Source organism: Ammospiza caudacuta, chromosome 15, assembly GCF_027887145.1.
Source record: "Ammospiza caudacuta isolate bAmmCau1 chromosome 15, bAmmCau1.pri, whole genome shotgun sequence".
NCBI lineage: Eukaryota > Metazoa > Chordata > Aves > Passeriformes > Passerellidae > Ammospiza > Ammospiza caudacuta.
Genome location: NC_080607.1, coordinates 3,614,009 through 3,635,479, shown reverse-complemented (window position 1 = coordinate 3,635,479; position 21,471 = coordinate 3,614,009). Strand labels below are relative to the sequence as shown.

General features: G+C 47.8%; 2 protein-coding genes across 2 annotated transcripts; both read left to right on the top strand.

Moving 5' to 3' along the window:
• The first annotated feature begins 8,439 nt into the window (after positions 1–8,439).
• On the top strand, positions 8,440–17,962 carry LOC131564315 (uncharacterized). The gene is made up of 2 exons (XM_058814698.1): positions 8,440–8,529; positions 14,279–17,962. The coding sequence occupies exon 2, from the start codon at positions 15,126–15,128 to the stop codon at positions 17,475–17,477; it is 2,352 nt and encodes a 783-aa protein (XP_058670681.1). The 5' UTR covers positions 8,440–8,529; positions 14,279–15,125; the 3' UTR covers positions 17,478–17,962.
• On the top strand, positions 9,740–14,497 carry LOC131564519 (uncharacterized). The gene is made up of 3 exons (XM_058814973.1): positions 9,740–9,836; positions 11,031–14,138; positions 14,289–14,497. The coding sequence occupies exons 1-3, from the start codon at positions 9,740–9,742 to the stop codon at positions 14,495–14,497; spliced, it is 3,414 nt and encodes a 1,137-aa protein (XP_058670956.1).
• Positions 17,963–21,471: the final 3,509 nt, after the last annotated feature.

The following is a 21,471-nucleotide window of genomic DNA, read 5'->3' as shown; positions in this document are numbered from 1 at the left end:
GAAGCCGCGCTAAGAGAGCACTGTGAGCGGTACAATCGTCTTTGCGCGAAGAAGCCGCTTCTTCGGCTCCGGGAGCCGGAGAGAGCGGCAGCATCGGAAAGGTGAAGAAGGAAGCTGTACAACACTGGGATTGTGTGCGCAGCTTTTTAACTGATAGAAAACAGTACCTTACCACTTTCCTGACTTTTCCAATCACATGAACATTCGATAGGAAGTTATTTTGGACAACTTTTCATTTCTTTATGCAAACACTTGGCAGACCTCCGTGCAACGTCCAGAACACGATGGGAGATGTTTTCTGTGCTGGCGCATGTTTTCCTTGCCAGACTGAGTGGAAAAGCTTTCTGCTAGGATGTAGACCACAAAAGAAGCTAAAGACGAAGGGACGAGGCTCTCCGGAGCTAAGCACCGCTCCCGGGCTTCTTTCGGCAGAAGCCGCGCTAAGAGAGCACTGTGAGCGGTACAATCGTCTTTGCGCGAAGAAGCCGCTTCTTCGGCTCCGGGAGCCGGAGAGAGCGGCAGCATCGGAAAGGTGAAGAAGGAAGCTGTACAACACTGGGATTGTGTGCGCAGCTTGCCAACTGATAGAAAACAGTACCTTACCACTTTCCTGACTTTTCCAATCACATGAACATTCGATTGGAAGCTGTTTTGGACAACTTTTCATTTCTTTATGCAAACACTTGGCAGACCTCCGTGCAACGTCCAGAACACGATGGGAGATGTTTTCAGCGCTGGCGCATGTTTTCCTTGCCAGACAGAGTGGAAAAGCTTTCTGCTAGGATGTAGACCACAAAAGACGCTGCAGACGAAGGTACGAGGCTCTCCGGAGCTAAGCACCGCTCCCGGGCTTCTTTCGGCAGAAGCGGCGCTAAGAGAGCACTGTGAGCGGTACAATCGCCTTTGCGCGAAGAAGCCGCTTCTTCGGCTCCGGGAGCCGGAGAGAGCGGCAGCATCGGAAAGGTGAAGAAGGAAGCTGTACAACACTGGGATTGTGTGCGCAGCTTGCCAACTGATAGAAAACAGTACCTTACCACTTTCCTGACTTTTCCAATCACATGAACATTCGATAGGAAGTTATTTTGGACAACTTTTCATTTCTTTATGCAAACACTTGGCAGACCTCCGTGCAACGTCCAGAACACGATGGGAGATGTTTTCTGTGCTGGCGCAGGTTTTCCTTGCCAGACAGAGTGGAAAAGCTTTCTGCTAGGATGTAGACCACAAAAGACGCTAAAGACGAAGGTACGATGCTCTCCGGAGCTAAGCGCCGCTCCCGGGCTTCTTTCGGCAGAAGCGGCGCTAAGAGAGCACTGTGAGCGGTACAATCGTCTTTGCGCGAAGAAGCCGCTTCTTCGGCTCCGGGAGCCGGAGAGAGCGGCAGCATCGGAAAGGTGAAGAAGGAAGCTGTACAACACTGGGATTGTGTGCGCAGCTTGCCAACTGATAGAAAACAGTACCTTACAACTTTCCTGACTTTTCCAATCACATGAATATTCGATTGGAAGCTGTTTTGGACAACTTTTCTTCTCTTCTTGTCAAACACTTGGCAGATCTCCGTACAACGTCCAGAACACGATGGGAGATGTTTTCTGTGCTGGCGCATGTTTTCCTTGCCAGACAGAGTGGAAAAGCTTTCTGCTAGGATGTAGACCACAAAAGACGCTAAAGACGAAGGGACGATGCTCTCCGGAGCTAAGCGCCTCTCCCGGGCTTCTTTCGGCAGAAGCCGCGCTAAGAGAGCACTGTGAGCGGTACAATCGTCTTTGCGCGAAGAAGCCGCTTCTTCGGCTCCGGGAGCCGGAGAGAGCGGCAGCATCGGAAAGGTGAAGAAGGAAGCTGTACAACACTGGGATTGTGTGCGCAGCTTTTTAACTGATAGAAAACAGTACCTTACCACTTTCCTGACTTTTCCAATCACATGAACATTCGATAGGAAGTTATTTTGGACAACTTTTCATTTCTTTATGCAAACACTTGGCAGACCTCCGTGCAACGTCCAGAACACGATGGGAGATGTTTTCTGTGCTGGCGCATGTTTTCCTTGCCAGACTGAGTGGAAAAGCTTTCTGCTAGGATGTAGACCACAAAAGAAGCTAAAGACGAAGGGACGAGGCTCTCCGGAGCTAAGCACCGCTCCCGGGCTTCTTTCGGCAGAAGCCGCGCTAAGAGAGCACTGTGAGCGGTACAATCGTCTTTGCGCGAAGAAGCCGCTTCTTCGGCTCCGGGAGCCGGAGAGAGCGGCAGCATCGGAAAGGTGAAGAAGGAAGCTGTACAACACTGGGATTGTGTGCGCAGCTTGCCAACTGATAGAAAACAGTACCTTACCACTTTCCTGACTTTTCCAATCACATGAACATTCGATTGGAAGCTGTTTTGGACAACTTTTCATTTCTTTATGCAAACACTTGGCAGACCTCCGTGCAACGTCCAGAACACGATGGGAGATGTTTTCAGCGCTGGCGCATGTTTTCCTTGCCAGACAGAGTGGAAAAGCTTTCTGCTAGGATGTAGACCACAAAAGACGCTGCAGACGAAGGTACGAGGCTCTCCGGAGCTAAGCACCGCTCCCGGGCTTCTTTCGGCAGAAGCGGCGCTAAGAGAGCACTGTGAGCGGTACAATCGCCTTTGCGCGAAGAAGCCGCTTCTTCGGCTCCGGGAGCCGGAGAGAGCGGCAGCATCGGAAAGGTGAAGAAGGAAGCTGTACAACACTGGGATTGTGTGCGCAGCTTGCCAACTGATAGAAAACAGTACCTTACCACTTTCCTGACTTTTCCAATCACATGAACATTCGATAGGAAGTTATTTTGGACAACTTTTCATTTCTTTATGCAAACACTTGGCAGACCTCCGTGCAACGTCCAGAACACGATGGGAGATGTTTTCTGTGCTGGCGCAGGTTTTCCTTGCCAGACAGAGTGGAAAAGCTTTCTGCTAGGATGTAGACCACAAAAGACGCTAAAGACGAAGGGACGAGGCTCTCCGGAGCTAAGCGCCTCTCCCGGGCTTCTTTCGGCAGAAGCCGCGCTAAGAGAGCACTGTGAGCGGTACAATCGTGTTTGCGCGAAGAAGCCGCTTCTTCGGCTCCGGGAGCCGGAGAGAGCGGCAGCATCGGAAAGGTGAAGAAGGAAGCTGTACAACACTGGGATTGTGTGCGCAGCTTGTTAACTGATAGAAAACAGTACCTTACCACTTTCCTGACTTTTCCAATCACATGAACATTCGATAGGAAGTTATTTTGGACAACTTTTCATTTCTTTATGCAAACACTTGGCAGACCTCCGTGCAACGTCCAGAACACGATGGGAGATGTTTTCTGCGCTGGCGCAGGTTTTCCTTGCCAGACTGAGTGGAAAAGCCTTTTGCTAGGATGTAGACCACAAAAGACGCTAAAGAAGAAGGTAAGAGGCTCTCCGGAGTTAAGCGCCGCTCCCGGGCTTCTTTCGGCAGAAGCCGCGCTAATAGAGCACTGTGAGCGGTACAATCGTCTTTGCGCGAAGAAGCCGCTTCTTCGGCTCCGGGAGCCGGAGAGAGCGGCAGCATCGGAAAGGTGAAGAAGGAAGCTGTACAACACTGGGATTGTGTGCGCAGCTTGCCAACTGATAGAAAACAGTACCTTACACTTTCCTGACGTTTCCAATCACATGAATATTCGATTGGAAGCTGTTTTGGACAACTTTTCCTCTCTTCTTGTCAAACACTTGGCAGACCTCCGTACAACGTCCAGAACACGATGGGAGATGTTTTCTGTGCTGGCGCATGTTTTCCTTGCCAGACAGAGTGGAAAAGCTTTCTGCTAGGATGTAGACCACAAAAGACGCTAAAGACGAAGGGACGATGCTCTCCGGAGCTAAGCGCCGCTCCCGGGCTTCTTTCGGCAGAAGCCGCGCTAAGAGAGCACTGTGAGCGGTACAATCGTCTTTGCGCGAAGAAGCCGCTTCTTCGGCTCCGGGAGCCGGAGAGAGCGGCAGCATCGGAAAGGTGAAGAAGGAAGCTGTACAACACTGGGATTGTGTGCGCAGCTTGCCAACTGATAGAAAACAGTACCTTACCACTTTCCTGACTTTTCCAATCACATGAACATTCGATAGGAAGTTATTTTGGACAACTTTTCATTTCTTTATGCAAACACTTGGCAGACCTCCGTGCAACGTCCAGAACACGATGGGAGATGTTTTCTGTGCTGGCGCATGTTTTCCTTGCCAGACTGAGTGGAAAAGCTTTCTGCTAGGATGTAGACCACAAAAGACACTAAAGACGAAGGGACGAGGCTCTCCGGAGCTAAGCACCGCTCCCGGGCTTCTTTCGGCAGAAGCGGCGCTAAGAGAGCACTGTGAGCGGTACAATCGCCTTTGCGCGAAGAAGCCGCTTCTTCGGCTCCGGGAGCCGGAGAGAGCGGCAGCATCGGAAAGGTGAAGAAGGAAGCTGTACAACACTGGGATTGTGTGCGCAGCTTGCCAACTGATAGAAAACAGTACCTTACCACTTTCCTGACTTTTCCAATCACATGAACATTCGATTGGAAGCTGTTTTGGACAACTTTTCATTTCTTTATGCAAACACTTGGCAGACCTCCGTGCAACGTCCAGAACACGATGGGAGATGTTTTCAGCGCTGGCGCATGTTTTCCTTGCCAGACAGAGTGGAAAAGCTTTCTGCTAGGATGTAGACCACAAAAGACGCTGCAGACGAAGGTACGAGCCTCTCCGGAGCTAAGCACCGCTCCCGGGCTTCTTTCGGCAGAAGCGGCGCTAATAGAGCACTGTGAGCGGTACAATCGTCTTTGCGCGAAGAAGCCGCTTCTTCGGCTCCGGGAGCCGGAGAGAGCGGCAGCATCGGAAAGGTGAAGAAGGAAGCTGTACAACACTGGGATTGTGTGCGCAGCTTGCCAACTGATAGAAAACAGTACCTTACCACTTTCCTGACTTTTCCAATCACATGAACATTCGATAGGAAGTTATTTTGGACAACTTTTCATTTCTTTATGCAAACACTTGGCAGACCTCCGTGCAACGTCCAGAACACGATGGGAGATGTTTTCTGTGCTGGCGCAGGTTTTCCTTGCCAGACAGAGTGGAAAAGCTTTCTGCTAGGATGTAGACCACAAAAGACGCTAAAGACGAAGGTACGATGCTCTCCGGAGCTAAGCGCCGCTCCCGGGCTTCTTTTGGCAGAAGCGGCGCTAAGAGAGCACTGTGAGCGGTACAATCGTCTTTGCGCGAAGAAGCCGCTTCTTCGGCTCCGGGAGCCGGAGAGAGCGGCAGCATCGGAAAGGTGAAGAAGGAAGCTGTACAACACTGGGATTGTGTGCGCAGCTTGCCAACTGATAGAAAACAGTACCTTACCACTTTCCTGACGTTTCCAATCACATGAATATTCGATTGGAAGCTGTTTTGGACAACTTTTCCTCTCTTCTTGTCAAACACTTGGCAGACCTCCGTACAACGTCCAGAACACGATGGGAGATGTTTTCTGTGCTGGCGCAGGTTTTCCTTGCCAGACAGAGTGGAAAAGCTTTCTGCTAGGATGTAGACCACAAAAGACGCTAAAGACGAAGGTACGAGGCTCTCCGGAGCTAAGCACCGCTCCCGGGCTTCTTTCGGCAGAAGCGGCGCTAAGAGAGCACTGTGAGCGGTACAATCGCCTTTGCGCGAAGAAGCCGCTTCTTCGGCTCCGGGAGCCGGAGAGAGCGGCAGCATCGGAAAGGTGAAGAAGGAAGCTGTACAACACTGGGATTGTGTGCGCAGCTTGCCAACTGATAGAAAACAGTACCTTACCACTTTCCTGACTTTTCCAATCACATGAACATTCGATAGGAAGTTATTTTGGACAACTTTTCATTTCTTTATGCAAACACTTGGCAGACCTCCGTGCAACGTCCAGAACACGATGGGAGATGTTTTCTGTGCTGGCGCAGGTTTTCCTTGCCAGACAGAGTGGAAAAGCTTTCTGCTAGGATGTAGACCACAAAAGACGCTAAAGACGAAGGTATGATGCTCTCCGGAGCTAAGCGCCGCTCCCGGGCTTCTTTCGGCAGAAGCGGCGCTAAGAGAGCACTGTGAGCGGTACAATCGCCTTTGCGCGAAGAAGCCGCTTCTTCGGCTCCGGGAGCCGGAGAGAGCGGCAGCATCGGAAAGGTGAAGAAGGAAGCTGTACAACACTGGGATTGTGTGCGCAGCTTGCCAACTGATAGAAAACAGTACCTTACCACTTTCCTGACTTTTCCAATCACATGAACATTCGATAGGAAGTTATTTTGGACAACTTTTCATTTCTTTATGCAAACACTTGGCAGACCTCCGTGCAACGTCCAGAACACGATGGGAGATGTTTTCTGTGCTGGCGCAGGTTTTCCTTTCCAGACAGAGTGGAAAAGCTTTCTGCTAGGATGTAGACCACAAAAGACGCTAAAGACGAAGGGACGATGCTCTCCGGAGCTAAGCGCCGCTCCCGGGCTTCTTTCGGCAGAAGCCGCGCTAAGAGAGCACTGTGAGCGGTACAATCGTGTTTGCGCGAAGAAGCCGCTTCTTCGGCTCCGGGAGCCGGAGAGAGCGGCAGCATCGGAAAGGTGAAGAAGGAAGCTGTACAACACTGGGATTGTGTGCGCAGCTTGCCAACTGATAGAAAACAGTACCTTACCACTTTCCTGACTTTTCCAATCACATGAACATTCGATAGGAAGTTATTTTGGACAACTTTTCATTTCTTTATGCAAACACTTGGCAGACCTCCGTGCAACGTCCAGAACACGATGGGAGATGTTTTCTGTGCTGGCGCAGGTTTTCCTTGCCAGACAGAGTGGAAAAGCTTTCTGCTAGGATGTAGACCACAAAAGACACTAAAGACGAAGGGACGAGGCTCTCCGGAGCTAAGCGCCGCTCCCGGGCTTCTTTCGGCAGAAGCGGCGCTAAGAGAGCACTGTGAGCGGTACAATCGCCTTTGCGCGAAGAAGCCGCTTCTTCGGCTCCGGGAGCCGGAGAGAGCGGCAGCATCGGAAAGGTGAAGAAGGAAGCTGTACAACACTGGGATTGTGTGCGCAGCTTGCCAACTGATAGAAAACAGTACCTTACCACTTTCCTGACTTTTCCAATCACATGAACATTCGATAGGAAGTTATTTTGGACAACTTTTCATTTCTTTATGCAAACACTTGGCAGACCTCTGAAGCCCCAAAGCAGATAGCCTCCAAGAAACAATGAGTTAAAACATAGAATGTGAGGCATTTGAAGAAGACATAATATTAGGAAACACATAGAGCAATTAATCAGCTAAAGCATGAAACACAAGGACAGGAAGGAGATAGGGATAGGGGGAACTGATGGGCTAAGCATGTTCAGGGCCAACAATGTCAAACTGACCCTAAGAACTCTGCCAAGCTATAGAGACCAAGCCAAGTACACCGGGAATTAACCAAATTAGGAAAGATGTTCAAAAGTTTAAAGAGGAAGACTCATCGGAAAGACCCCGTCTATGATGAAGGCAACAGGAACGACCACCTGAGAATTCCCCAAAAGAGATGTCTCCACCTACGCTCCGCCCACGCTCCGCCTACACCACGCCCCATATGAATATGCATGATTATGTATCTGATCTGATGTAATCCTATACACAAAATTGTATATAAGGCTTGCTTTTGCTATGTGAACTCAGAAATCCATTTTCGTGATTTCTCCGACGCGTCGTAATAAAATACCTCCTGCTTATCTGACTTAGGCTGAGTCTCTTAAGCAGTTATTTTCGCCTTTTGGGGCAAAATTCGGCATCATTTTCTGGCGACCCAGATGGGACCAGACAGGAGATCCGGGCCCTGAGGTCCTCCCGGGCCGGGTCCGGGGTCGGGATTCTCTGGGCGCCCCTGACGAATTTTTGTCAAGAAGAGACCCCCCCTGGACTGGCGCCTTGGTGGACGGAGGGTTCCCTGCATCTCCTGCTTCAATTAAGAGGTATTTTAATTGTTTATTGGTTTTATTGGTAAGGAAACGGGGGTCAGACGTGACCGCCCGAAGGGAAAGCTGGGGGACGCCCCGGTAACGAATCCCATTGGGTTGCTAGCGTTGGGTTGCTAGCATTGGTTTGCCGGGGTTGTTGCTAGCATTGGTTTGCCAGGAGATTCCCGGCATTGTTTTTGTGAAGAAAAGGACAAAAGTCCTGCTGAAAGAAGTGTTTGTTTATCTTGGTATTTTTTGGTCTGTATGGGAAACTGTTTTAACATTGTGTTTGATGTTGTAATACTGTGAATTAAGGGTTAAGAACTGAAACTGCTATCTGAAGAGGTCTGTCAGCCGGTGATCTTTTGTGTCTGTTCTATGTGTTTGTTGCAAAATCTTACAGAAAATATTTTGCTGCTCTCTCTATAATTTTTAGAAGAGAATAAGTTGATAGATATTCGGAAGAAAATTGTGACCTCCTGCAATTGTTACACTGTCTACGGTTGCGATTGCACGAATCTGGCAAACTGGTGTCTCACGGTCTGTAGGTGACCTCGCGTGACCAAACCCGGTAACAGTCTGTTCTGATATAGACCATAAGGTAGGAATTCCTTTATAAAGGTGTGAGTGTATGGTTGAGAGTGAATGAGACGCAGCATCGCTGCGGCGCGAGAAGCTAGGACAAAAGCGACTGAAAATTGTGTGAAGTGTTAAAACCAACACAGGGAATAACTATGGGAAGTCAACAGAGTAAGGACGTAAATATGAAAACCCCCTTAGGATGTATCCTAAGACACTGGAAGGACTTGGGAGGGATCCCGGGGGGAAACATAAGTAAAAAGACACTCCTTAAATATTGTACGCAGTGGTGGCCGTTGTACAAGTTAGATGACAATGAGAAATGGCCGCCGGAGGGAACAACTAATTATAATACTATTTTGCAATTGATGCTTTTCCTTCGCCGACTTAACAAATGGGATGAAGTGATGTATGCTGACATGTTCTTTACCCTAAGAAATAAACCGGAGTGGCAAAAAGAGTGCGGGGTAAATGTAGCACCTCAGGACCCCCTAGTGCTAGCCCTGGAAAAAGATAAGAAAGGTTCAAAGCCTAAAGAACGGTGCTGTGATGCATGTAGCATTGGGCAGCAATGTCTTAAATTGACAAGAAGGGATAGTGGAAAGGAGAGCGAAATAAGCCTGTGGGAATACCATCCATTCGCCCCAGGACGGGAAGGGCCTCTTCCCAGGCCAAGGGAGGAACAAGGGGATCCTAGCCCCTTAAAGGAGCTGGAACGATGGTGGAAATCTAAGTTTGGGCACAGTCCTCAGAAACTAGATAACACTTGGGAGGAGGATAGCCCATTAAAATCGGGGATGGATAAGAAGGAAAGCAGCCCGCAGGGACCAGATAGTCCACAGGGGTCGGGAAGCTACAAGGATGTTGACAGCCCACCCAGATTAGAAGTTGAGAGGGAAGAAGGCAGCCCACATGGAACAGAGAGTCGAGGGGAGACACGCAGCCTCCCCGAACTAAGTCCATATGGGGATGGTAGTACACCCAAAAGTGGAGGTTTTGGGAAATCAGGTACCTGTAGAATAGAAACTAGCACACCGAGGACTGGGGATAACTCACTGGGAGGCAACGTCTCTAAGCTAAGGTATAGTGAGAAAAATGACACTGAGACATGCGAAAGGGAGGTAGAGAACAACTCACAGAAGCTGAATATAATAATTCAGATAGAGGATAAGAGAGATGGAAGAGGAACAGAAGATGAGGACAGTAGCCCGGAACAGGATAGGCGCCGGCAGATGCGGGAAGAAAGGCGACAGATGCAGAGCGAGGCGCGGCTGGACTGTGTAAACCATGCCAGGGGGGTAGTAGGAAAGGAGTTAACAGAAATAGAAGGTGAAGATGAAGAACAGGGAAAGGGAAAGAGAAAAGAGAAAAGAAAGAATAGGGAAGACATTGAGGCACAGGAAGATCCTGGGGAAGGGACTAGTCATTCGTATTATACCAGATCTGTGGCACGGAGGGAAGCAAAGCAAGAAGAGGAACGGAACCATACAATAGCTCCTCTCCGACAACTTATGCCGATGGTAGGAGAAAGGACCAGGGTAAAGGTACCGTTCTCCACAAGTGATCTGAACAATTGGAGGGATGAGGCAAGGAACTTCAGGAGGAATCCAGAGGGAGTAGCGAAGAGGTTTGAATTAATGGCAAGGAATTTAGATATTGATTGGGAAGATATAGAGGTGATGTTGTCAGAATTGACAGATACAGAAAGGGAACTCGTATTGGAAACAGGAAAACGACATGCTCAAGTATTATCAGGGAGACTAGAAGATAATTTCCCCAGTAGTAAACCAGAATGGGATCCGGGCAACGAAGAGCACTATCAACGATTGGTGCAGTACAGAAAGCTGATAGCGATGGGCTTGCGTAATGCGATCCCTAAGGCTATCAATTGGTCGATGTTATATGACATTAGGCAGGGAAAGGATGAGACCCCGTCAGAGTTTTTGGATAGACTTAGGGCAGCCATGAGACAATACACACCCCTGGACCCAGCAACGGAAGAAGGGAAACAACACCTGTTAGGATTAATGATGGGACAGAGTAACCCAGACATCAGAAAGAAATTGCAAAAGCTTGAACATCCAGAAAATAAAAACCTGGAGGCCTTGTTGAATGAGGCATGGAAGGTATATAATAATAGAGAAGTTGAGGAGAAGAAAAGGGAGGACAGGAGGATAGCTCGAGTAGTGGCTGTGGCAGTGGCAGCTCAGAAGACAGGTCACTCGGAACCTGGAACCAGGGGTAGGGGTAGAGGCTACCCGGTGAGAGGGGGAGGAAGGTTCCAACCCCACCCAGCTAGAGTAGGGCCAGATCAATGTGCATACTGCCTACAGACGGGACACTGGAAACAGGAATGCCCCCAGTTAAAGAGAAGGTTAATGGTCACCACTACCACCACATAGCAAGAAAGTGAATGAGGGGGACCGGTGGGCCATACCCTAGCAGACCCACTGGTTAAAATGGAGCTAGGGGAAGGTAAAAAGGAATTGGATTTTTTGATTGATACGGGAGCAACCTTTTCAGTTTTAAATCAAGAATTGGTACCTAAAAGTGATGAATTTGTACAAGTTGTGGGAGCAACAGGCCAACCAGAAAAGGCTTACTTTTTGAAACCTATCAAATACAAAATTGGGAAACAAATGGGAATACACCAGTTTCTGTATTTGCCAAATTCGCCAAAACCTCTACTAGGGAGAGACTTATTAGAAAACTTGGGAGCCATAATAAAGTTCAAAAAGGACAGATTTGAATTTCAAGTAAAAGAAGAACAACTGATTACAGCCCTAAGCCTAACAATCAGTTGTGTGAAACCTAAACCTGAGAATCACAATTTTGAGCGAATCCTGAGCGAGGCATACCCATTAGTATGGGCTACTGATATACCTGGAAAATCAAAACAAGCAGCACCGATTGTTGTTGAACTTAAAGATGGGGCAAGACCGGTGGTAAGAAAACAATACCCTTTGAGAATAGAAGACAGGAAGGGGATTGAGCCCATAATCAAAAGGTTTTTGGAACTGGGGTTATTGGTAGAATGTGAATCGGATTTTAATACACCAATCTTGCCAGTAAAGAAACCTAATGGAGCTTACAGACTAGTTCAGGACTTGAGAGCAGTAAACGAAATAACCAAGATATTACATCCTTTAGTTGCTAATCCATACACGCTTTTAACTAGACTCAAGGATAATCTGGCCTGGTTCACTGTATTAGACTTGAAAGATGCATTTTTCTGCCTTCCCTTAGCTCCCGAGAGTCAAAAGATTTTTGCCTTTGAATGGGAATCTGTAGATAAAGGAAGAAAGACCCAACTTACCTGGACGGTATTGCCCCAAGGATGGACAAACTCCCCTACGATTTTTGGGAATCAGTTAGCCAAAGAATTAGAACAGTGGGAAAGGCCGCTGGGAGATGGCACCCTTCTGCAATACGTAGATGACCTTTTAATAGCAACAGTGACAGAGGAAGAATGCATTGAATGGACTATTTCCTTGTTAAATTTCCTGGGTTTAAGTGGATACCGAGTCTCTCAACAGAAAGCACAGTTGGTGCAAAAAGAAGTAGTGTACCTGGGATACGAAGTCTCCAGAGGACAGCGATCCCTGGGAGCAGCTAGGAAAGAGGCCATCTGTCAAATGCCCAAACCAGAGACGGTGAGAGACCTGCGCGCCTTTCTGGGAATGACAGGTTGGTGTCGGCTGTGGATCTACCAGTACGGGATACTTGCTAAACCACTGTACGATTTGTTGAAAGAAACCAAGGATGTTCTAGTTTGGACTCCCGAGGCAGAAGAGGCCTTCAAGAAGTTGAAGCTGGAGCTAATGAGGGCACCGGCTTTAGGTCTCCCAGATGTATCAAAACCATTCTGGCTGTTCTCCCATGAACGACAAGGGATGGCCCTAGGAGTCCTGGCACAGCAGTTGGGAACACACAAGAGAGCTGTGGCCTACTTCTCCAAGCGACTGGATGAAGTAAGTAAAGGATGGCCAGGCTGTCTGAGGGCAGTGGCTGCAGTGATAATTAACATAGAAGAGGCCAGAAAGCTCACACTGGGCCAAAAGATGACTGTGTTAGTATCTCACACTGTGTCAGCCGTGCTGGAACAGAAAGGCAACCATTGGTTGTCCCCATCCAGATTCCTAAAATACCAGGCCATCTTGGCTGAATCAGATGACGTAACCATTCAGGTAACTAACATTGTGAACCCAGCTTCATTTCTGGAAGGGAGAGCCCTAGCAGAACCCATCGAACACGACTGCCTGGAAACAATTGAAGCCGTCTATTCCAGTCGCCCAGATCTCAAAGAAGAGCCGCTCGAAGGTGCGGACAACTGGTTCTCAGATGGCAGCAGCTTCGTGAAGCAAGGAGTAAGAATGGCTGGCTATGCAGTCACCACTACAGAAAGGGTAATTGAGTCAAACCCCTTGCCTGCAGGGACTTCAGCTCAAAAGGCAGAGCTGATAGCTCTGACCCGAGCCCTGGAATTGGCAGAAAACATGCAAATTAATATATGGACAGACTCTAAATATGCCTTCTCTGTTGTACATGCTCATGGGGCCATCTGGAAAGAAAGAGGACTATTGACTACACAAGGGAAAACAGTCAAACATGCAGAAGAGATTCTGCGATTGCTAGAGGCGGTCCAACTCCCAGCACAAGTGGCCATAATGCATTGTAAGGGACATCTGAAAGGTAACACTATACCAGAGATAGGGAACAGGAAGGCAGACACAGAAGCTAAATTGGCGGCCACAAGAAATAGGGAAGCGGAAATAGCGGCCCTAATACCAGGGGAGCTGGATATCAATATCCAGCCAGATTACCAAGAGTCAGATCATAGATGGATTCAAAGGAATAAGGGCAAAATACTAGAAAATGGTTGGGGTCGATTAGAAACAGGACAGTTAGTGATACCAGGAAACGTGATGTGGCAGTTTGTGAAGGCAGAACATGAGAAGGCCCATTGGGGCCTAGATTCGCTTTACCAATATTTGCAGACCAGAATAGCAGGACCAAAATTATTTACTACTATAAAACACGTTACGTCCCAGTGCGAGCGGTGTCTGAAAAATAACCCGAACACAGGAACCAAAGTACATCAAGGAGCCATAAATCGAGGTAAATTCCCAGGTGAAGTATGGCAAATTGATTTTTCTGAACTCCCAAGAAAAGGGGGGTTTCGGTATTTGTTGGTAATAACTGATACATTTTCTGGGTGGCCTGAAGCATTCCCTTGTAGGACAAATAAGGAAAGAGAAGTGACCAAAGTACTGTTGAATGAAATTATTCCACGGTTTGGGGTACCAAAGAGCATTTCCTCGGATAGAGGTACACACTTCTGTGCAAAAGTGGTGAGAGCAATAAGCAAAGCATTACAAATCAAATGGCAACTACACACACCTTATCGCCCACAGGCCAGTGGGCAAGTGGAAAAGATGAATCATCTCATCAAACAGCAAATTGCCAAAATATGCCAGGAGACTAATTTGCAGTGGTATCAGGCTTTGCCTATTGCTTTGCTCAGGCTGAGAGTCAAACCAAGATCAAGAGAGAAGTTAAGCCCATTTGAAATTTTGTATGGTAGACCTTACGCTATGCAAGTTGTAAATGGAGACGTTATAGACCAAATCGGTAATCAGTATATTTATGATTATGTAATTACGGTGGGGAAACAGTTTGATAAGAATGCTACTGTGGTGATAGAACACCAACCTAAGCAACCTGATTGCAAATTGCATCCGTTTAACCCCGGTGATTGGGTATATGTTAAGAATCTTTTAGGAAAACCCCTACAAGAAAAGTGGGAGGGACCTTTCCAAGTGCTGCTGACTACCTTCACCGCGGTTCGGATCAAGGAGCGACCTACGTGGATCCACTATTCACGGGTCAAGAGAGCTCCGGAAAACAAACAAGAGGAGATCAAACCTGCCCTAGATGTACAGACTTCTGAGTCAGCTGTCTCCGCAGGATCACGTGAGAATTCAACATAAACTAACATTGACTTTGCCAAAACCTTTATCCCTCATAGCAGAATTTAATGCCGAAGCTAGAGCTGCATTGCGTAGCACGCCAATACAGTGGACAGGGTGGGTTGAAACATACAGTCAACAAGGACCTGACCCACAGGACCCTATTCACGATCAGCCGTGTTTTGGGTGTGGGGAAAGAAATTGTGTGGGACTAATTGGATTTCTTTGTGGAGGTTGTGATAGAAAATTTTGGAACGTACAAAGTTGTTTACTGGACCTCCAATGTTATGAGTGTAGCTGCAAAGAAGCAAGGGAGAATGACGACTATTTGGCCTTAGAGAAATTCGCCAACAGATCCATTTTAGAGGCTAGGGAATTGTTTGAAGCACCCGAACAAATTGTATTAGGGTGGTGCCATTGGAAAGTACACCGCTGGTTACAATATTGTTTGAAACTTAGTCGTTCTAAGGTTTTATCGACCCGTTGCTATTCTTCTGTCCCACGACATCCACTAATAAGTGACCAAATTGGACCTTTTAAAAAACAAAGAGATCTAGACACTGAACTAGAAAAGATTATTTTACGAGTAAAGCAAATTCACACCAAGCAACAAGAACGCCAAAAGAAACAAAATTGACAGCCAGACATTATGACCCCGACTCCACCCCAAACCTTTACAACTCTAATCATTGGACTAACGATAGTGCTTCCCCAAGGCTCTGCCCCAATAGACCCATGGTCTCATGCGCACCAGTGTATCCACCCAGAGTTGGGAACGAGAGGGCCCTATTTCGAGGTTTATGCCTTACGAAACAATCAGCCATATGCAAGTGAGGTGTGGGATCAGCCCTCCATGGTAGCATACAAGGGAGACCAAGTCCAAATTGGGTGTCGAGAACTCGACCCAGAGGAAGGGAAAACAAGGCGGCTAGTATTAACAATTAAACCCTTGATGCCAGCCTTTAAACATAACCTAATTACCTTTAGTCCAGTGAAAATGGGCAGGCCCACAGTTTGGATCCAGCAAAAAGGCCCAATTTCATGTCAGTGGAGCGACTTCAGGGAGGATCCACCCGGATCACGACAACCGATAAAGGGGGTGATTTATAGAGAAGATTCACTTGGGGAGCTACGCCCTCAAAACATAACCTATGACCCTCACCCTCTTCTCCATTCTCCGGGAGAAATTGTAATATCTAGTGGTCCTGAGGGAGGGAAAGCACTGTGTGAGATGGCATTTAGATTGGATCAGTCAATGATGTTCACATGTGAAAGGGAGTTGAAAACACTGGGACAGGATATTAGCTCCCTCGGGCGTGCTCTCGGGCGTGCTGTCGATTATAGGATACAATTACCAGAAGACGTGATCCCATTGTATCCAGATTTAGACTTGCCTCAAGAAACCACCCTACCAGTGGAGTGTAAAGCAGTACACAACCTAACCTTTATAGGGCCTCAGGTGATAAGAAAATCTAACGAACTAAAATTATTGTTAGACCCCACTTATTCCCTGAAGAAGGTGCAAATGAACATTCACACCGATATTACTTATTTGCAGAAGGATTGCCGACCATTTATACAGCAAAGCCTTAAGGGATGGAATGCATGGCTAGCGACAAGGTCTCATCACAGAAAAACAAAAAGAGATCTAAGTGGGTGGATTGGCACCGGATTTGGTATAGTAAACACAATAGATCAAGAGGTATTAGTAAACAAATTAAGTACCGTCACATCGAGCTTAGGAAAGCTTAAGGTGCCTCTCAGTACATCCATGCTTACATTAGCTGAAACACAATCGCTAGTGGTGAAATTACTGACCATGGTAGCGAACCACACTGCAGAGGATTTTGTGAAGCTCGCTAACTACACAGGGGAGCTTGGCAAAGATATTGCACTCGCTATTCAATGCTCTCAGACGCAACAATGGGTACAGTCGGTAGCGGCAGGAATAATGAGAGAAGGAACGGCAGGTATATTACCTCAAGAAATAAGGGAAACAATACTAAAGGACAATCATACTACACGATTTGAAAGGGACCATCAAGCTTGGTGGCAGTTAGTGAACTTCACTTACGAACCTCAACGAGAACACGTTGAAGCTTATGTCCTCACCATTAGTGCGGCAGAGGAAAGAGGTATCTTTCCCATCCTCACTTTAGGGACAATGCATCAAGATGTCATTGTCAGGCCAATAAACCATAACGTTTGGGCCAGTTATGATTACACCAAAAACAAGTGGCAATCGGTTAGCACAGAAGCATGCATCCCAAGAGGACAATTAGGCTATGTTTGCGAAAATGCTGTGGTAGAAGCCGAAGATTTATGCTTAGATGCTGAAAATAGTGTATGTACCTTAGAAATGCTTCCGCATGATAAAACACAATCACAAGTTTACTATATAGGAAATGGATGTGCTTGTGTAAGGACAGCTTGTGACAACGTCACTATAGATAATTGCCTAGCAGAAACTAACAATACTAACTTTTGTGCATGCAACTTTACCAAGATCATAGGTTGTGATTTTCATTACACTGTTCCAATAACTACCCAACAGCTAATTAACGCAAATTTCAACCTATATCAAGAGATACCGAAATTACAAATAGGGATGGACGTCAAAATTCTCAAAGCAATGCTTGCACACCCTGAAGTAAAGAAATTGGTGCAAAAGGTGAACCAAACAACTAAACGAATGGTATGGCAGATAGAACACGATTCAGAAAGGATAAAGAACGTCCTGACCGAAGTAGAACAAGTAGGCCAGCATCACTGGTGGGACATCTTTACAGGATACTCCCCAACAGCTACACAGGTCTTCCATTACCTAGTGCACCCAATGCTAGTAGTAATTATAGCTTTGTTATTACTAACTCTTACAAACATTTGTTTGTGGTGGAGACTAAGAGGCATAATGAAGAGGACCCAAATGATTTGGGCAATGGCACGAGCCTATCAGTGTCCTGTGAGACCAGAACTTGACGAAAGAATTCGTAAGCTATAAGAAAAGGGGGGGATGAAGCCCCAAAGCAGATAGCCTCCAAGAAACAATGAGTTAAAACATAGAATGTGAGGCATTTGAAGAAGACATAATATTAGGAAACACATAGAGCAATTAATCAGCTAAAGCATGAAACACAAGGACAGGAAGGAGATAGGGATAGGGGGAACTGATGGGCTAAGCATGTTCAGGGCCAACAATGTCAAACTGACCCTAAGAACTCTGCCAAGCTATAGAGACCAAGCCAAGTACACCGGGAATTAACCAAATTAGGAAAGAGGTTCAAAAGTTTAAAGAGGAAGACTCATCGGAAAGACCCCGTCTATGATGAAGGCAACAGGAACGACCACCTGAGAATTCCCCAAAAGAGATGTCTCCACCTACGCTCCGCCCACGCTCCGCCTACACCACGCCCCATATGAATATGCATGATTATGTATCTGATCTGATGTAATCCTATACACAAAATTGTATATAAGGCTTGCTTTTGCTATGTGAACTCAGAAATCCATTTTCGTGATTTCTCCGACGCGTCGTAATAAAATACCTCCTGCTTATCTGACTTAGGCTGAGTCTCTCAAGCAGTTATTTTCGCCTTTTGGGGCAAAATTCGGCATCACCTCCGTGCAACGTCCAGAACACGATGGGAGATGTTTTCAGCGCTGGCGCATGTTTTCCTTGCCAGACAGAGTGGAAAAGCTTTCTGCTAGGATGTAGACCACAAAAGACGCTGCAGACGAAGGTACGAGCCTCTCCGGAGCTAAGCACCGCTCCCGGGCTTCTTTCGGCAGAAGCGGCGCTAAGAGAGCACTGTGAGCGGTACAATCGCCTTTGCGCGAAGAAGCCGCTTCTTCGGCTCCGGGAGCCGGAGAGAGCGGCAGCATCGGAAAGGTGAAGAAGGAAGCTGTACAACACTGGGATTGTGTGCGCAGCTTGCCAACTGATAGAAAACAGTACCTTACCACTTTCCTGACTTTTCCAATCACATGAATATTCGATTGGAAGTTATTTTGGACAACTTTTCATTTCTTTATGCAAACACTTGGCAGACCTCCGTGCAACGTCCAGAACACGATGGGAGATGTTTTCTGTGCTGGCGCAGGTTTTCCTTGCCAGACAGAGTGGAAAAGCTTTCTGCTAGGATGTAGACCACAAAAGACGCTAAAGACGAAGGTACGATGCTCTCCGGAGCTAAGCGCCGCTCCCGGGCTTCTTTCGGCAGAAGCCGCGCTAAGAGAGCACTGTGAGCGGTACAATCGTCTTTGCGCGAAGAAGCCGCTTCTTCGGCTCCGGGAGCCGGAGAGAGCGGCAGCATCGGAAAGGTGAAGAAGGAAGCTGTACAACACTGGGATTGTGTGCGCAGCTTGCCAACTGATAGAAAACAGTACCTTACCACTTTCCTGACTTTTCCAATCACATGAATATTCGATTGGAAGCTGTTTTGGACAACTTTTCTTCTCTTCTTGTCAAACACTTGGCAGACCTCCGTACAACGTCCAGAACACGATGGGAGATGTTTTCTGTGCTGGCGCATGTTTTCCTTGCCAGACAGAGTGGAAAAGCTTTCTGCTAGGATGTAGACCACAAAAGACGCTAAAGACGAAGGGACGAGGCTCTCCGGAGCTAAGCGCCGCTCCCGGGCTTCTTTCGGCAGAAGCCGCGCTAAGAGAGCACTGTGAGCGGTACAATCGTGTTTGCGCGAAGAAGCCGCTTCTTCGGCTCCGGGAGCCGGAGAGAGCGGCAGCATCGGAAAGGTGAAGAAGGAAGCTGTACAACACTGGGCTTGTGTGCGCAGCTTGTTAACTGATAGAAAACAGTACCTTACCACTTTCCTGACTTTTCCAATCACATGAACATTCGATAGGAAGTTATTTTGGACAACTTTTCATTTCTTTATGCAAACACTTGGCAGACCTCCGTGCAACGTCCAGAACACGATGGGAGATGTTTTCTGCGCTGGCGCAGGTTTTCCTTGCCAGACTGAGTGGAAAAGCCTTTTGCTAGGATGTAGACCACAAAAGACGCTAAAGAAGAAGGTAAGAGGCTCTCCGGAGTTAAGCGCCGCTCCCGGGCTTCTTTCGGCAGAAGCCGCGCTAATAGAGCACTGTGAGCGGTACAATCGTCTTTGCGCGAAGAAGCCGCTTCTTCGGCTCCGGGAGCCGGAGAGAGCGGCAGCATCGGAAAGGTGAAGAAGGAAGCTGTACAACACTGGGATTGTGTGCGCAGCTTGCCAACTGATAGAAAACAGTACCTTACCACTTTCCTGACGTTTCCAATCACATGAATATTCGATAGGAAGCTGTTTTGGACAACTTTTCCTCTCTTCTTGTCAAACACTTGGCAGACCTCCGTACAACGTCCAGAACACGATGGGAGATGTTTTCTGTGCTGGCGCATGTTTTCCTTGCCAGACAGAGTGGAAAAGCTTTCTGCTAGGATGTAGACCACAAAAGACGCTAAAGACGAAGGGACGATGCTCTCCGGAGCTAAGCGCCGCTCTCGGGCTTCTTTCGGCAGAAGCCGCGCTAAGAGAGCACTGTGAGCGGTACAATCGTCTTTGCGCGAAGAAGCCGCTTCTTCGGCTCCGGGAGCCGGAGAGAGCGGCAGCATCGGAAAGGTGAAGAAGGAAGCTGTACAACACTGGGATTGTGTGCGCAGCTTGCCAACTGATAGAAAACAGTACCTTACCACTTTCCTGACTTTTCCAATCACATGAACATTCGATAGGAAGTTATTTTGGACAACTTTTCATTTCTTTATGCAAACACTTGGCAGACCTCCGTGCAACGTCCAGAACACGATGGGAGATGTTTTCTGTGCTGGCGCATGTTTTCCTTGCCAGACTGAGTGGAAAAGCTTTCTGCTAGGATGTAGACCACAAAAGACGCTAAAGACGAAGGGACGAGGCTCTCCGGAGCTAAGCGCCGCTCCCGGGCTTCTTTCGGCAGAAGCGGCGCTAAGAGAGCACTGTGAGCGGTACAATCGTCTTTGCGCGAAGAAGCCGCTTCTTCGGCTCCGGGAGCCGGAGAGAGCGGCAGCATCGGAAAGGTGAAGAAGGAAGCTGTACAACACTGGGATTGTGTGCGCAGCTTGCCAACTGATAGAAAACAGTACCTTACCACTTTCCTGACTTTTCCAATCACATGAACATTCGATTGGAAGCTGTTTTGGACAACTTTTCATTTCTTTATGCAAACACTTGGCAGACCTCCGTGCAACGTCCAGAACACGATGGGAGATGTTTTCAGCGCTGGCGCATGTTTTCCTTGCCAGACAGAGTGGAAAAGCTTTCTGCTAGGATGTAGACCACAAAAGACGCTGCAGACGAAGGTACGAGCCTCTCCGGAGCTAAGCACCGCTCCCGGGCTTCTTTCGGCAGGAGCGGCGCTAAGAGAGCACTGTGAGCGGTACAATCGCCTTTGCGCGAAGAAGCCGCTTCTTCGGCTCCGGGAGCCGGAGAGAGCGGCAGCATCGGAAAGGTGAAGAAGGAAGCTGTACAACACTGGGATTGTGTGCGCAGCTTGCCAACTGATAGAAAACAGTACCTTACCACTATCCTGACTTTTCCAATCACATGAACATTCGATAGGAAGTTATTTTGGACAACTTTTTTTTTCTTTATGCAAACACTTGGCAGACCTCCGTGCAACGTCCAGAACACGATGGGAGATGTTTTCTGTGCTGGCGCAGGTTTTCCTTGCCAGACAGAGTGGAAAAGCTTTCTGCTAGGATTTAGACCACAAAAGACGCTAAAGACGAAGGTACGATGCTCTCCGGAGCTAAGCGCCGCTCCCGGGCTTCTTTCGGCAGAAGCCGCGCTAAGAGAGCACTGTGAGCGGTACAATCGCCTTTGCGCGAAGAAGCCGCTTCTTCGGCTCCGGGAGCCGGAGAGAGCGGCAGCATCGGAAAGGTGAAGAAGGAAGCTGTACAACACTGGGATTGTGTGCGCAGCTTGCCAACTGATAGAAAACAGTACCTTACCACTTTCCTGACTTTT

Excerpts from the sequence above, each read along its gene's own strand:
- LOC131564519 (XM_058814973.1), top strand. The coding sequence starts at position 9,740 with ATGCGGGAAGAAAGGCGACAGATGCAGAGCGAGGCGCGGCTGGACTGT. Across the intron at positions 9,837-11,030 it reads GGAGTTAACAGAAATAGAAG|TTTTAAATCAAGAATTGGTA; the intron begins GTGAAGATGAAG and ends CAACCTTTTCAG. Across the intron at positions 14,139-14,288 it reads AGACGTTATAGACCAAATCG|GAAAACCCCTACAAGAAAAG; the intron begins GTAATCAGTATA and ends AGAATCTTTTAG.
- LOC131564315 (XM_058814698.1), top strand. The coding sequence starts at position 15,126 with ATGACCCCGACTCCACCCCAAACCTTTACAACTCTAATCATTGGACTA.